The sequence below is a fragment of the Salvelinus sp. IW2-2015 genome, linkage group LG28 (assembly GCF_002910315.2).
Source record: "Salvelinus sp. IW2-2015 linkage group LG28, ASM291031v2, whole genome shotgun sequence".
Taxonomy (NCBI): Eukaryota; Metazoa; Chordata; class Actinopteri; order Salmoniformes; family Salmonidae; genus Salvelinus; species Salvelinus sp. IW2-2015.
Genome location: NC_036868.1, coordinates 2,341,389 through 2,356,342, shown reverse-complemented (window position 1 = coordinate 2,356,342; position 14,954 = coordinate 2,341,389). Strand labels below are relative to the sequence as shown.

General features: G+C 40.4%; 1 protein-coding gene across 1 annotated transcript in view; it reads right to left on the bottom strand.

Moving 5' to 3' along the window:
* The window catches only part of lin28b (lin-28 homolog B (C. elegans)), a 48,517-nt gene extending 35,007 nt beyond the window's left edge, over positions 1 to 13,510 (bottom strand). The window contains 2 exon segments of the mRNA XM_023974508.2: positions 8,373 to 8,563; positions 13,261 to 13,510. Of these exon segments, the coding sequence (XP_023830276.2) occupies positions 8,373 to 8,563; positions 13,261 to 13,288 (219 nt within the window). The 5' untranslated portion in view covers positions 13,289 to 13,510.
* Positions 13,511 to 14,954: the final 1,444 nt, after the last annotated feature.

The following is a 14,954-nucleotide window of genomic DNA, read 5'->3' as shown; positions in this document are numbered from 1 at the left end:
CCAAAACTATAGTTTGTTAACAAGAAATTTGTGGAGTTGTTGAAAAACTAGTTTTAATGACTCCAACCTAAGTGTATGTAAACTTCCGACTTCAACTGTATATGTTTTTAAACACTAAAAGGTTGCTTTTTGATTGGTGATTGAGCCGGTTACATCATGACTGGTTGACAGCGTTATCAATAACTTCAGGTCCATGCAACACACACACATATCTATAGTGATTATGATAAAAGAAAGCAGTAAAGCCATTTCAGATATTTCTGAAGTCTATTCTTCAAAAACCACTAGGAAAAGGAAATCAAATGACTGTTAGGACAGCTACAGGTAGCATGCTATCACAACTTTTATTTGGTTTCATTGACAATAATTTGTCTTCATAAAACAAAGTTCAATACCATCGGTATATGGATAAGAGCGTCTGCTAAATGACTTAAATGTAAATGTATATAAACTAAGATGGATCAATGTTCACGATTAAACTTGGAAATAACCCAAATTAAACCTACTGCTGGATTCATTCAATCTGAGCACATAAAACAAACTTTAGACAGCGACTGGATTTGTATGACAAGAGATGGTTCCGGAAACAAGTTGCCTATTATCAAATCAAATTTCAGAACTATTGAAAAATTTCTGGCTTGACCTTTATACACACAATTATAAAAGCTGTGGTTTTCCTTTCTGTTTAATATTCCTCAGTGACTATCTTTAGCCCTTCGGTATATCATTTATTTTCATACATTTTCTGTTTCTAAAAAAATAAAACCCACCAGATGGGTTGAGATCATAATCATAAAGGCTTGTGGTCAGTGTTAGCTAGGTGAATGCTAGCTAAAGCTAAAGGTGAATGCAAGCTAAATGCAAGGTGAATGCAAGCTAAATGCTAGCCAAATGCAAGGTGAATGCAAGCTAAATGCTAGCCAAATGCAAGGTGAATGCAAGCTAAATGCTNAATGCAAGCTAAATGCAAGGTGAATGCAAGCTAAATGCTAGCCAAATGCAAGGTGAATGCAAGCTAAATGCAAGGTGAATGCAAGCTAAATGCTAGCCAAATGCTAGCCAAATGCAAGGTGAATGCAAGCTAAATGCTAGCTTAGGTTGCATTAAAACAGCATTTAGTACTCAGGTTCAGCAARAAGTAAATGTATGACCAAAACTAATTATCAATGTAAGCCCTGTAAACAAACTATTGGTAATAAAAACATTGAAAAAAGTATACTGTGGCTACTTGCTTAACTAAGCTGGGAAATTGAATGGTCTTAACAGTTTGTTGCTCCATTTTCTTTCCATAACTTCAAGGGAAATGCAACTTGACAATGACAAAATAACCAAACCAAGAACTCTATTCTGTTAAAGAGTATTTGATCCAGGGTCTTAGATCATTGAGAACAAAATATATTTTCATATTTTATACAGTCCAAATACACATATTAAAAAAAATGTTATCCTGAAGTAAACCAACTACAGTAAACATTACATTGAAATTCAAAATGTCCCTTTATATAATTTCACAGAAACACACAAAAACATAGTAATATAAAAGATGCGTTCAAATCCACCAAGCTTCTTCAGAAGCAATGCCAAAACCAAACCATCAGTGGAGCATCTCTGTGTTCTAGACAATACAAAAACAGATCCCCTACTAAAAAATGGAATCAGTCTGTTCTACAACTTTCCTGTTTGTCATGTCAATAGAAAATTATTTTTAGCACCATTTCTTATCTAACTCCCACAATCCATCCTTCCAATCACATTCCCCATATATGGACGACTCCTCTAGAGGAAGTCACATGACCTCCCTGCTTTCTTCTTCTGTGTTTTTTTGAAGCCTTGAAGTAATGAGGGCGGAGGTGAGAAGAAGGATGGTGTGTGGCTATGGCACTAGAGACAAAGCCTGATACTGGCTATCTAGAGGCAGGGACTGGGGAGGGGTGGCAGGGACTGGGGAGAGGTGGGGCAGGGACTGGGGAGAGGTGGGGCTTGAATGCCAAATGGTGACACAGGTCAGAGGTTAATCTCACTAGGGGCCCATTTTAACCTCTGCTATGCCACAAACACACACAACAAAAAATCTCCAGGTGCTCAACTATTATTACGTAGTGGACCAGGCAGGAACAGCAGAAAAGGCAACAAGAAACCCCAAAAAAACACACAATCTTGGAGGTTTCCGATGAAGGAAGGGCCAGTACAGCAGCACACCATGCTCAACGTTGTTAGACTTGATCCCCAGCAGAGGGAGAACAGCAAATCAGGCCCTTCCCTTTGTCTTTAAACAAATTCCTCTTTTTAAAAGAATGCCTGAGGATGGAACAACCCCCACGCGAGAACACACACACACAGTTCCACACTTGCCTGAATTGAAATCAGTTTTATGACATAGTTGCTACGAAAGGTTGGAAAGCTGACACGCGCCTACACACTCTCGCGCACACACACACACACACAAAGGGGCATAAGTAGGGTTTCAGTAAGGGCCGGAACTAGGCAATTATTTTTTTTAAGTTGAAGCTCATTTTCTGCATTTCTATACAATTAAAAACACTTTAAAATGCTAATTTGGAGAACAGCAAAAACAAGCCAAAATGACCCCAGCCATTATCACCTTGGCTGCTGTAGGTTCATTCACCTCAGTCCATCTACAAACACCTAGCCTATTAGCTGTACAAGTGTAATGTTATACCCCTGAAAGGGGGGAAATTTGAGAAATGTGTAGCATCAGCGACTGTTCAATCAGTTGTAATGATGAATTGGATCAAATCATCCACTCTGTAAATAGATCTCTTTTATCGAATGACAATGTTCACATCTGTATTCCTAGGCATTACTAATCAAGCGCTGCACAGGCAGACATCAAAGGAACACACAGATGATCGTATAAATCACATTCACATGAATTATTTGAATATTATTAACAATTCTGTATTAATATCAGCAATGTAGTTTTACAAGCATTTCGCTACACCCGTAATAACATCTGCTGAACACGTGTATGTGACCAATAAAACTGTGATTTGATTTGTAGTGGTAAAAGAAAAGGTGGGGAAAGGGTAAACTATAAACTCCAGTGGACGATCGAGATCAGAAGACAGACCATGTGGAGATCTCATATTGAAACAGATGCTTGATAAAAATTAGTACAAATTCTCTTAGGGGACACCAAGTTTGGGAACCACTATACTAACCTCTCTCTCCTCTGCATGCATTGCAGCCTTTTATTGACTGAATATACAGTAGCAGTCAAAAGTTTGGACACCTACTCATTCCAGGGTTCTTTATTTTGACTATTTTCTACTTTGTGGAATAATAGTGAAGACATCAAAAGTATGAAATAACACATATGGAATCATGTGGTGACAAAGAAAAGTGTTAAAAATCAAAAGATATTTTTATACTTGAAACTCTTCAAAGTAGCCACCCTTTGCACACTCTTGGCATTCTCTCATGASGTAGTCACCTGGAATGCATTTTAATTAACATGTGTGCCTTGTTAAAAGTTCATTTGTGGAATTTCTTTCCTTCTTAATGCATTTGAGCCAATCAGTTGTATTGTGACAAGGTAGGGGTGGTATACAGAAGATAGCCCTATTTGGTAAAAGACCAAGTCCATATTATGGCAAGAACAGCTCAAATAAGCAAAGAGAAATGACAGGCCATCATTACTTTAAGACATGAAGGTCAGTCAATCCGGAAAATTTCAAGAACTTTTAAAGTTTCTTCAAGTGCAGTCGAAAAAACCATCAAGCCCTATGAGGAAACTGTCTCTCATGAGGACCGCCACAGGAAAGGAAGACGCAGAGTTACTCTGCTGCAGAGGATAAGTTCATTAGAATTACCAGCCTCAAATTGCAGCCCAAATAAATGCTTCACAGAGTTCAAGTAACAAACACATAACATCAACCGCTAAGAGGAGACTGCGTGAGTCAGGTCTTCCTGGTCAAATTGCCTGCAAAGAAACCACTACTAAAGGACACCAATAAGAAGAAGACTTGCATGGGCCAAAAAACACAGGCAATGGACATTAGACCGGAGGAAATCTGTTCCTTTGGTCTGAGGAGTCCAAATTTGAGATTTTGGTCCAATCGGCAAGTCCTTGTGAGATGCAGAGTAGGTGAATGGATGATCTCCGCATGTGTGGTTCCCACCATGAAGCATGGAGGAGGTGGTGTGATGGTGCTTTGCTGGTGACACTGTCAGTGATTTATTTAGAATTTAAGGCACACTTAACCAGCATGGCTACCACAGCATTCTGCCAGCATTACACCTTCCCATCTGGTTTGCGCTTAGTGGAACTATCATTTGTTTTTCAACAGGACAATGACCCAACACACCTCCAGGCTGTTAAGGGCTATTTAACCAAGAAGGAGAGTGATGGAGTGCTGCATCAATGACCTGGCCTCTACAATCACCCAACCTCAACCACATTGAGATGGTTTGGGCTGAGTTGGACCGCAGAGTGAAGGAAAAGCAGCCAACAAGTGCTCAGCATGTGGGAATCCCTCAAGATGGTTGGAAACACATTTGAGGTGAAGCTGGTTGAGAGAATGCCAAGAGTGTGCAAAGCTGTCATCAAGGCCAAGGGTGGCTACTTTGAAGAATCTTGTTTAACACTTTTTTGTTACTACATGATTCCATGTGCTATTTCATAGTTTTGATGTCTTCACTATTATTCCACAATGTAGAAAATAGGAAAAATAAAGAAAAACCCTGGAATGAGTAGGTGTGTCCAAACTTCTGACTGGTACCGTTATGGGGCAATTTAGCAATGAGGATTTGTCTCTGTAATGGTTATGATAAATTAGGCATTGTTGCAATCTATACTGAACAAAATTAAAACGCACCATGCAATAATTTCATAGATTTTACTGAGTTACAGTTCATATGAGGAAATCAGTCAATTAAAATAAATTCATTAGGCACTAATCTATGGATTTCACATGACTGGGAATACAGATATGCATCTGTTGGTCACACAGTAAAAAAAAAAAAAAAAAAAGGGCTCAGGACCTCATCACGGTATTTTCGTGCATTCAAATTGCCATCTCTAAAATGCAATTGTGTTCGTTGTCCGTAGCTTATGCCTGCCCATACCATAACCCCACAATGGGGCACTCTGTTCACATTGACATTAGCAAACCGCTCACCCACACAAGGCCATACACGTGGTCTGCGGTTGTGAGGCTGGTTGGAAGTACTGCCAAATTCTCTTAAATGATGTTGGAGCCGGCTTATGGTAGAGAAATTACCTTAAATTCTCTGGCAACCGCTCTGGTGAACATTCCTGCAAAACTTGAGACATCCGTGGCATTGTGTTGTGTGACAAAACTGCACATTTTAGAGTGGCCTTTTATTGGTGCACCTGTGTAATGATCAAGCTGTTTAATCCGCTTCTTGATATGCCACACCTGTCAAGTGGATGGATTATCTTGAAAAAGGAGAAATGCTCACTAACAGGGATATAAACACATTTTTACACAAAATTTGAGAGAAATAAGCTTTTTGTGCGCATGCTAAATTTCTGGGATCTTTTATTTCAGCTCATGAAACATAGGTTCAACACTTTACATCTTGCGTTTATATATTTGTTCAGTGTATATAGGTAAATGCGCACATATTTTTTCCAGTGCGGGCCTCGTGTTCGGAAAATAAAACATCTATTAGAGTACTTAACAACAAAAAATCACGAGTCATCAAACAGTCTAAATGTGTCAAATGCCCATCCCTAACCAGTTGGGAACTTATTCTCCAAGAGTCGGGTTTTGTTTGTTTGGGGGATGTCTATAAACACGGCAAGAGTTGCGACATGAGATAATCTTCATCAGCTAAGCACTTATGTATCCAAAACAAGCACATAAAGGTCATAATTCATAAAGGTCGTGTAAACTGACAGATTATCTCATAGAACAAAACATTTAAGATCTCCTAAGCCTGTGTTAACCTCAGACCTTATTTTCAGCATTTATCCCGAAACCCCATTCTTTCCCCCATAGGAATGGCCAACGAACCAGAGGTGTACTACAAAGCAGGATCAATGAGTTAACCAGATACCTTTGATAAGCAAACAGAAATAACTACTGATTTTCTGGTTCATTAAAAACAGTAAACCAGGATTTTTGTTTGTCAAATCAGTTAGATCATGCCCATTTCAAGTTTATTTTTCTGCAATTATAAAAAGTTAGATTAGAATATGTATGCAAGTTAACTGGCTTACTCCTTGATCCTGCTTTGACTCATTTCCTTTTTTTCCCTTCTTTTTTTTTWAAACTAAAAGCTGCATCTATTGCATCTCCAAAATATGAAATGTAAATCACACACACCGCATACAGAAGGCTGTGTAGGAGTGAGCAGTTCATTGATAGAGTAGTAGCTGATGAAGAATCACACATGCACACACAGAGGAAGTGATTGGACAGGAACCCCGATGCCTGGGCCCCCCAGGAAGATCTCCCCAAGGTCGACATGGAAGCAGCTCATTATTTCTGTCTCCCTCTCTCTCTCTCTCTCTTCTCTCTCACCAACTCTTTCTCTCTCTACTCTCCCCCCTAAACTCCCTCTCTCTTTCCCCCACCCCCCCCAACTCCCTCCTCTTCTCCCCACAACTCCTCCTCTTCCCCCTCCAACCCCCTCACCTCCCCCCTCTTTCCCCCCCTCCCTCCCTCTTTCCCCCATCCTCCACCCCTCTTTCCCCCCAACACCTTCTCCCCCCAACCCTCCCCCTCCCTCCACTTCCCCCCCAACACCTTCTCTCTCCCCTTCTCAACTCCCCTCAACTACATCCCCTCTCTCCCCCCCACAACTCCCTCTCCTCTCTCCCCCCCACAACTCCCTCTCTCAACTCTCGTCCCTCCAACCCCCCCAGGTCAACTGTAAGCGCTGTTATTGTGAAGTGGAAACATCTAGGAGCAACAACAGCTTAGCCACGAAGTGGTAGTCCACACAAGCTCACAGAATGGAACAGCCTAGTGCTGAAGTGCATTGCGCTTAAAAATTGTCTGTCCTCGGTTGCAACACTCACTACCGAGTTCAAAACTGCCTCTGGAAGCAACGTCAGCACAAGAACTGCTCGTCTGGAGCTTCATGAAATGGGTTTCCATGGTCGAGCAGCTGCACACAAGCCTAAGATCACCATACACAATGCCAGGCGTCGGCTGGAGTGGTGTAAAACTCACTGCCATTGTTCTCATGACCAGTGGAAACGCGTTCTCTGGAGTGATCAATCACGCTTCACCATCTGGCAGTCCGACGGACTAATCTGGGTTTGGCGGATGCCAGGAGAACGCTACCTGCCCCAATGCATAGTGCCAACTGTAAAGTTTGGTGAAGGAGGAATAATGGTCTGGAGCTGTTTTTCATGGTTCGGGCTAGGTCCCTACAGCATACAACTACATTCTAGACAATTCTGTGCTTCCAACTTTGTGGCAACAGGTTGGGGGAAGGCCCTTTCCTGTTTCAGCTTGACAATMCCCCCGTGCACAAAGCGAGGTCCATACAGAAATGRTTTTTCAAGATCYGTGTGGAAGAACTTGACTGGCCTGCACCGAGCTCTGACCTCAACCTCATCGAACACCTTTGGGATGAATTGGAACGCCGACTGCGAGCCAGGCCTTAATGCCCAACATCAGTGCCCGAACTCACTAATGCTCTTGTGGCTGAATGAAAGCAAATCCCTGCAGCAATGTTCCAACAAACTCCATATTAATGCGCATGATTTTGGAATGAGATGTTCGAGCAGGTATCCACATACTTTTAGTCATGTAGTGCATCTTTCAACTAAATAGTTGTACGAACACGTGATCAACTGAGTGTTTTTAACTGTTAGTCTTTTTGCATGGTTTCCAATATGGTGGGCCATCAACCATTATTCTCCCTGTCAATGAGGCAATAAAAAAAAACTACAAACTGTGTCATACAAGAGTTCTCCTGTGCAGTTCGAGGGAGAGTGAGGGTTCGGAGGGGGATAGTGCCACTTTAAGGAAACACCACAGCATGTTGTTGTGTGCCCTGTAGCCTACATGCTAGGGAAACGTCATGATGATACAAAATAACACATTTGGACAAATGGTCAATTAAAAGATAGGCTACACATGTTGCAACCAACACTCTGGCCTACAAAAAAGGTCACTATTTCGCAAGAACACGTGATGTTATTGCCAAGCAAGGACAAAGGTTAGTACAACTATAAAATCGAGTCATTTCTCCTTTAGAAATAATTGGCCTAGGCTGCTTGATCAAGCCTACTGACTCATTGCTTTCCATCAACAAGGTGGAGTAGACTACAACGTACAGGGTAAAGGACTGCACCAAAGAGGGAGATGCCCAATGCCCATAGCAGCAAAATGTCAACCTACACGCTTTTTCTCGTTCGGGGAACTTACTTGGTGAACAAATACGTCCAGAGGGGGGTCTACGGGGCTCCCCTCGCTGCTGGTCATTGATATAAATCCGAACCCCATTCGAACATTAAACCACTTGCAGTGGCCTGTTCCTGACAGAAGCTGGGGCCGAATTCGCTCTTCCTGCTCCGTCGACTTGGCTTCGTCTTCTCCGCCACCTTTACCCGCCCCTCCTAAAAGGCATATGAAAGTAGTAAGCTACAGTAGGCTATGTATTGATAGACGAGTGTGGATGTGGCATATGTATTTAACCTATAGCCGTGCCTGCGCAGTTAGTAGGCCTAGTAGTAACCTTTACACAACTTTTATGGAGCACAGTTGGTTGGAAATCTCCATAGCCTAAGCGGTGAGGGAATCCCCGCCACTGGCCGATGTGATGTTCATCTTTGCTAGAATTCGTCTCCACGTAACGATTTTGGCGCATGGTAGAATGATTTGAACATCACGCAAATCGGTGTAAAACAGGCTACTTTATAGGGCTTCTAACTGCACGGCGCACGGCGATATGCGATTGATTGGTCGATTTTTCCCATGCACGTGAATGCTCACTGATGTAACTTCTGGAGCATATTTACGTGCATCTACCACTGTTAATAACCAGCATTGTATGGAACTCCAAGGGCAGGTGTACACACATGGTTCACCATGCAAGCCCATGTTGGGCACAATACGCTCTTTATCGTTGACACACAGCTCCAACAAGACCCCAATATGTATTTTCACATGGCAATAATCGTGGGCGGTAGGCTACATAACATGTTATATGTAACAATAGCCCGTCGCAGCCCCCCTCTATACTATCAGAAGGAAAAAGTAAGGACACATTTTTTTWTWTTTTTTTTTACAAATAATTGTAGAATAACCTTCGGCCATGTTTCCCCGCGGACCCTCTGTTCGAAAGTTCCAATCGAAAAGCTTCCTCTGCGAAAACGTGTTATGATAGTCACCATTGATCCGACATCCTCAATTCCAGCGGTCACAAATTTAGCTCGCATGGTACAGCGTGCTTTCCCTCTTTTGATATTTTGTCATGTCTCTCTCCTTCAATCCTTTCCTCGTTCACTCCACTTCGAGCGCTTGCTCTCTCTCTCATTCGTTCGCTTACTGGCTGTGCCTCTGCCAGTACTAGACACGTGACTTTGTCAATTACATGCTTTCTTGCTACTAATTTTACCACTGATCTAGGTACGGTAGTGCAGCGAAAAAAACTGACTCGGAACCGATTAGGTCCAAGTGGTCAGCCGTGTCCTCACAATAACACACCTTTATCAAAGAAGGATGCGTTATCTTGCTTCAAATGTAACAACTTCGGCCAAGAGTTGTGTGAAAGGCAAGTAGCCTTCTGCCTAATGGTCAGCCTGGTTTTCGCCTGCTTCATACAATTTTAAATAGCCAAATCTGTTTCTAAAATGTAATAACTGACATTTGAATAACAGCAGCGAATGCACTAAATTAGAACTATAAAGACTGTGAAACAACTAATGACTGCAAACAAACATCTGGTGTAGTAAATATTAAACCTGTTGTTCTGCTTATTTTATACACTAGTACTACATTTCATTTCTACGTTCCTAAGTCCTTACGATTCACTGAGATACATGTGGTAAAATAGACCTATAGAAAATCGCTTTGAGATTGAATTTAGGCGTTTATTTGAATTGATAGATTACATTTGTTTGCTGGACACATTTTTTTGCTGCATTTACTAAGGTGGCAAATTAATTCGTTCAATATATCGTTAAATAATACAGATTAGAGTTCATTTTTTTACTTTTTTTACTTTATTTAACTAGGCAAGTCAGTTCTAGCCTTTGAGTATTAAAATAAGCTAGAATGTTACATATGCATTTTAGACTATTTATTTACGTTGAGTGCTTGTTCACATGGCCAGCCCCCTATTCCTCCTCTTGCGTAAACTACTATGCTCCAATGGGGGAAACCAGGACAATGTCAGGCCTTTGGAATGAGATTGAGTAGTAGAACGCAAACACCAAACAAGTGGAGGCCTTCAATTGAATATCTAGAATACAAAATGGAAGATACATTTAGAGTCAAGTAAAGGCAGGTAGCCTAGCGGGGCCATTAAGAGCGTTGGGCCAGTAACCGAAAGGTTGCTCGATCAAATCCACGAAACGACTAGGTGAAAAATCTGTTTATGTGCCCTTGAGCAAGGCACTTAACCCTAATTGTTCCTATAAGTCGCTTTTGATAAGAGCTTCTGCTAAATAACTAAAATGTAAATAGGATATTTGTTTAATTTGGAGTAGTAGCCTATCAATATGGTTAATACACTGCAAATATTTCCATTGATAAAAATGAAGGGGCGGGTAGGACTTGTGAAAAGGGGAAAACACGTTGGGAAGGAATGAATCAACAACAACCCATCCCCACCCACCCAACAGCATAGCAACCCCAACGAGCCCACCCTCCGGAATTCATGAGTTTACCCCTACCCCCACCCAGACCTTCCCCGCCCAACCCCCGCGCAAATTCTGTTTTTGAAAATCTGGAGAGGAGGCCTCCACAGTGGCAACATAAATTATGGCTTGGGTCACAGGGCCGGCCACTTGTGTCGGATGTTATCGACTCACTCACATCCCGAGTATGGCTTTTTCTGATCGGACAGAGCTATGTTATCACCCACAATCGTAGGCTAATAGGCCTGCTCGCACTGTATTTTACATATCTGAGCTAACCTATAGCCTATCATTTGAAGACTACAATAATAACATTATGATTCTATATGGTTCACATCCCCTGGTAAGGCTTACATTACAAAAYCTAAAATGCTGCATAAAAGAGTAGAAATATAATCTGTAAATTGTGTCAATTATTTTGTCTATATTCTGTATATATTCTTGTTGTCAGCACCATTTCAACAGGTCAAATTCCTGGTATAGGCAACATGTAAATGTTATTTGCGAATAAAGCTGATTCTCACCATAAATAAAGGCTTATGGACATAAACAAAGTGATTAATAAGAAAGTTAACCAGTTAAAGTCAACTGAGAAATAAGAATGTAACCATAGCCAAACCAACAGATCAGAAGTAGCCTACGCTCAAAATTATCCTAAATTTACTGACACATTCACAGGAGGTAAACAAGTCCCAAATCGAGATTCCAGAGCTTTCTCAGCTTTTTTTCAATAGTAACATACCAACCCGAGATTTGGTGGACTCCTTCACCCTAGTCAACCCCACCCAACCCCCACACCTCACCAACCAGGCTCCCAAAMGGAAGGAAGTTTGCCTCCTCTATACATACCCTGCATTTCTGTCAATAGAGTTCAAAGGGTTTATTCAATTCTTCTCTTCTTTTCTCCCTTCTTTTAGTGCGGGGGTTAATTTCGACGTTTTAACATGTATTCCAGCCAGCAATACCTCACTTTTATATATCCACTGCTAGGAAAGACGTAACATTGTTGACATAGCTATAGGTCAGGCCAGGCCATGCTGTTGGAAGGAAATGTGTGTTGGGGAGTCTAACAGCATTTTACAAGCAAAAGGTAAAAGTTTTTTTGTATTTTTAAAATTCATTTAATTTGTTTAGGACATAGGCCTACCAGCTAATCATGCGTTTATTTCAATGAGATTGTTATTTACTATGGTCTACCTGGGAAACATTTCAATCATATGCACATTTTTACTTGGTTTCATGTAAGAAAGTCCCTTTCTTTTTGTCTTACTTGTAACATTCGTTAAGAGACATTTATAATAAACGAAAATGTAAAGTATAAGGATTGTAAAACGTCCATTCTTGTAGGTGTTTTGTTTGAGCAAACCAACCCTAGCTATCTAGCRTAAATGAAATGTTTTTAAACGAGCTTTTCGTTCTAATAAGAGTTATTTATTTGAAATGCAATCAAATTGAACTATTTCCTGTATTAGGATTTAAGACTACAATAGACGGGAAATTCTTTGAATAGCCTAAATTAATCAATTGTAGGCTTACACAATTCAAATCAAAGTATCCCCACATAAGAGTCAAATGGGGATACTTATACAAAGGATTGAACTGATACATCTTTACTCTGAGTAGACTAACGCCCAAAACATTTAAGAGATATCTGAAAATCCCCATTGACAAAWKCATTCTAGAAAGTGGTGTGAACTTTAAGAATCACATGGCCTACATAATTCTGTTGTTTATTTAAGAGTTAGTCATTCAACGACATATGCTGCTATGTGATTTGAGATAAATGTTAAATAGGAGAACACAAAGCCTACAAATACTTGAATGAAATATCCGTGACGTCAGAGGGTAACATGAGTGAGAAGCGCCTCTCTCCGCCCCCGGCAAGAAAGACGCAATTGGCTTGGGAAAGCCAAACTATTTACAGAAAACTGGCATAGAACAAAGAATAGCGCATGTGCACGAATTGTCGTCATTTTATTGTAAAAATATAGGTTTGGTCAGTAATTGTTTTCCTATGGCCACGTTTGTTTAGAAATAGGCTAAACCGTGCTAGCTTGTTTGATTTTAATGTTTTCATTCATTCCTTCAGGTACCTAACAAAAAATGCCAAATGCATGGAAAAATACATGCATTTTGGTTTTAAACTAGCTTGAACCGGAACAGTTTGATCTGAGAATAGAATGCATAGCCTATTTGATAGGACTACCCAATAATGCATATTGTTTTCTAGTTAACTAAAACAAGAAGTTCAATGTTAAATATGCTAACAATTCCTGTAGAGGACAATGGAATGGCATTTCCAAGTGGTGACAATATCGACCACATTGAGTCTGATTATACCCAACTGTTGCCGTGTTGAACAGGTGTGTTCACCATGACAGCATTCATAATGCTGCTGAGAGATAGCCTATCAGTTCTACCAATGTATATATCACGAAAGATCATTCACTAACCTGTGAGCGACGGAACAGCCATTGTCATCCTCGTCTTTCTCTGTCTTCAGACGTGCTGCTGTGGACAAATTAACCCGTCGTTCTGATCGAATGTCTTTGTCCACTTGATTTTATTGTTGTGCTGAACTAATGAAACTGTCAAAGTGACACACGCTCATAGGCTACAGCCGAAAAGAAGTGGACTGAATTCAAGCATGCACGTCGATTACCGGCACCGGCATATTTACAATGCCATTCTGGTTATCTGCTGTTTGCCGGTAGATTATTTACCAGGCGGATTGAAGCAGACTTTCCACCGCTGAATATTTTATAGACACTGTAATTTAAGCGGACCTGCGTGCGGGATAAACCTTGAAGATTTGTCTGAATTTGTCAGAGGAAATTATGATTGTTGACAGACAGGGTAACAGTGATAGTATTCAATTTTTTTTTTTTGTGTCTAATAAATTAATAATTAGCCTAGTGTTTTCCATTCTTATAGGCCTACACTAACTAAAATATTAATGAGGACGAAAGCCAAACCGTAGGCCTACGTCATTTTGATTTATTCCTCAAAACATAAAGCTATGCTGGTTTTTAGATTAGAAATTAATTTATATGATTTTGTCATGAAAAAAAATACTGTTTTATAGCTTGGAATGGAGGCGCATGACCTAAGGTTTACACTAACTGATTTAATTAAATTGACTTTATATTGTGTCGTGATAAGTAGCCCTAATCATAAAGTAGGCTGTTATCAACTTTCCTAACATATCTTAGGAAACACCCACCTTCAACAACCCTACCAGGTAGACTTGGGGGTTTAGGTTAATACATTAAACTAAAACGCCAATGACTACAAAGAATTGAAAATAACACATAGGCCAGTTGGAAATAAGACACAACCTTTATTTAAAGGCACAATCTGTCATTTCAACAGCTTGACCCTTGCACTCAGACGTGGGGCCTGGTGAAATATAACAACTCTTAAATTCGTTGATGGCGCTATGGATGCAATGACTGACTCGATTGTAAATAAATATTTTTTAAACTAAGACTCAGATGGTTGAATGTAAAAGTAGCAGAGCCTTTTTGATCAAAAACTGTTATTCATCAAGTATCAATATAGGCCATGTCATTGATTGCAATGATAAACAGCAGGAACTTTTACAGTTTCAATTMAAACATTTCCTTAACATCATTTATTATATGGCACTACAATTTAACAACACAATGTCGAAGGTAAATGGAGACATTTGCCATACAGGCAACAGAGATTATGGAGTGTGTTGCCTTTTTAATTATAGAGTGTTCCAAAAGCAGACACTAGGTGTTTAAATTCAGCAAGCACTGGTGTCACATTTCCCCTTACACAAATCCCACCTCTTGTATCCCTGAATGTCTATATTGCGTTAACTAGTAACTCCCATGAATGTGACAGATGTATGTTTACTACATACAATTATAAATGTCCAAGTCAACTCATTACCAGTTGGCTACTACATGAAGATCTGTAGGAAAGGATAGGCTTAAACAATATGGCATTATCTTCATCGTGTCCTCTGATAGGCTATGCCTATCCTTTTAGCTCTGTAGCTATAGGGTGTAGGTGTGGCTATAAGGGTCGGCTGGAGTTCAGTATAAACGATAAACCATGTTTCTATCCCGAATGTACACATTTTAAATGTTGTCCATTCTAGGCTACTCCCAGATAT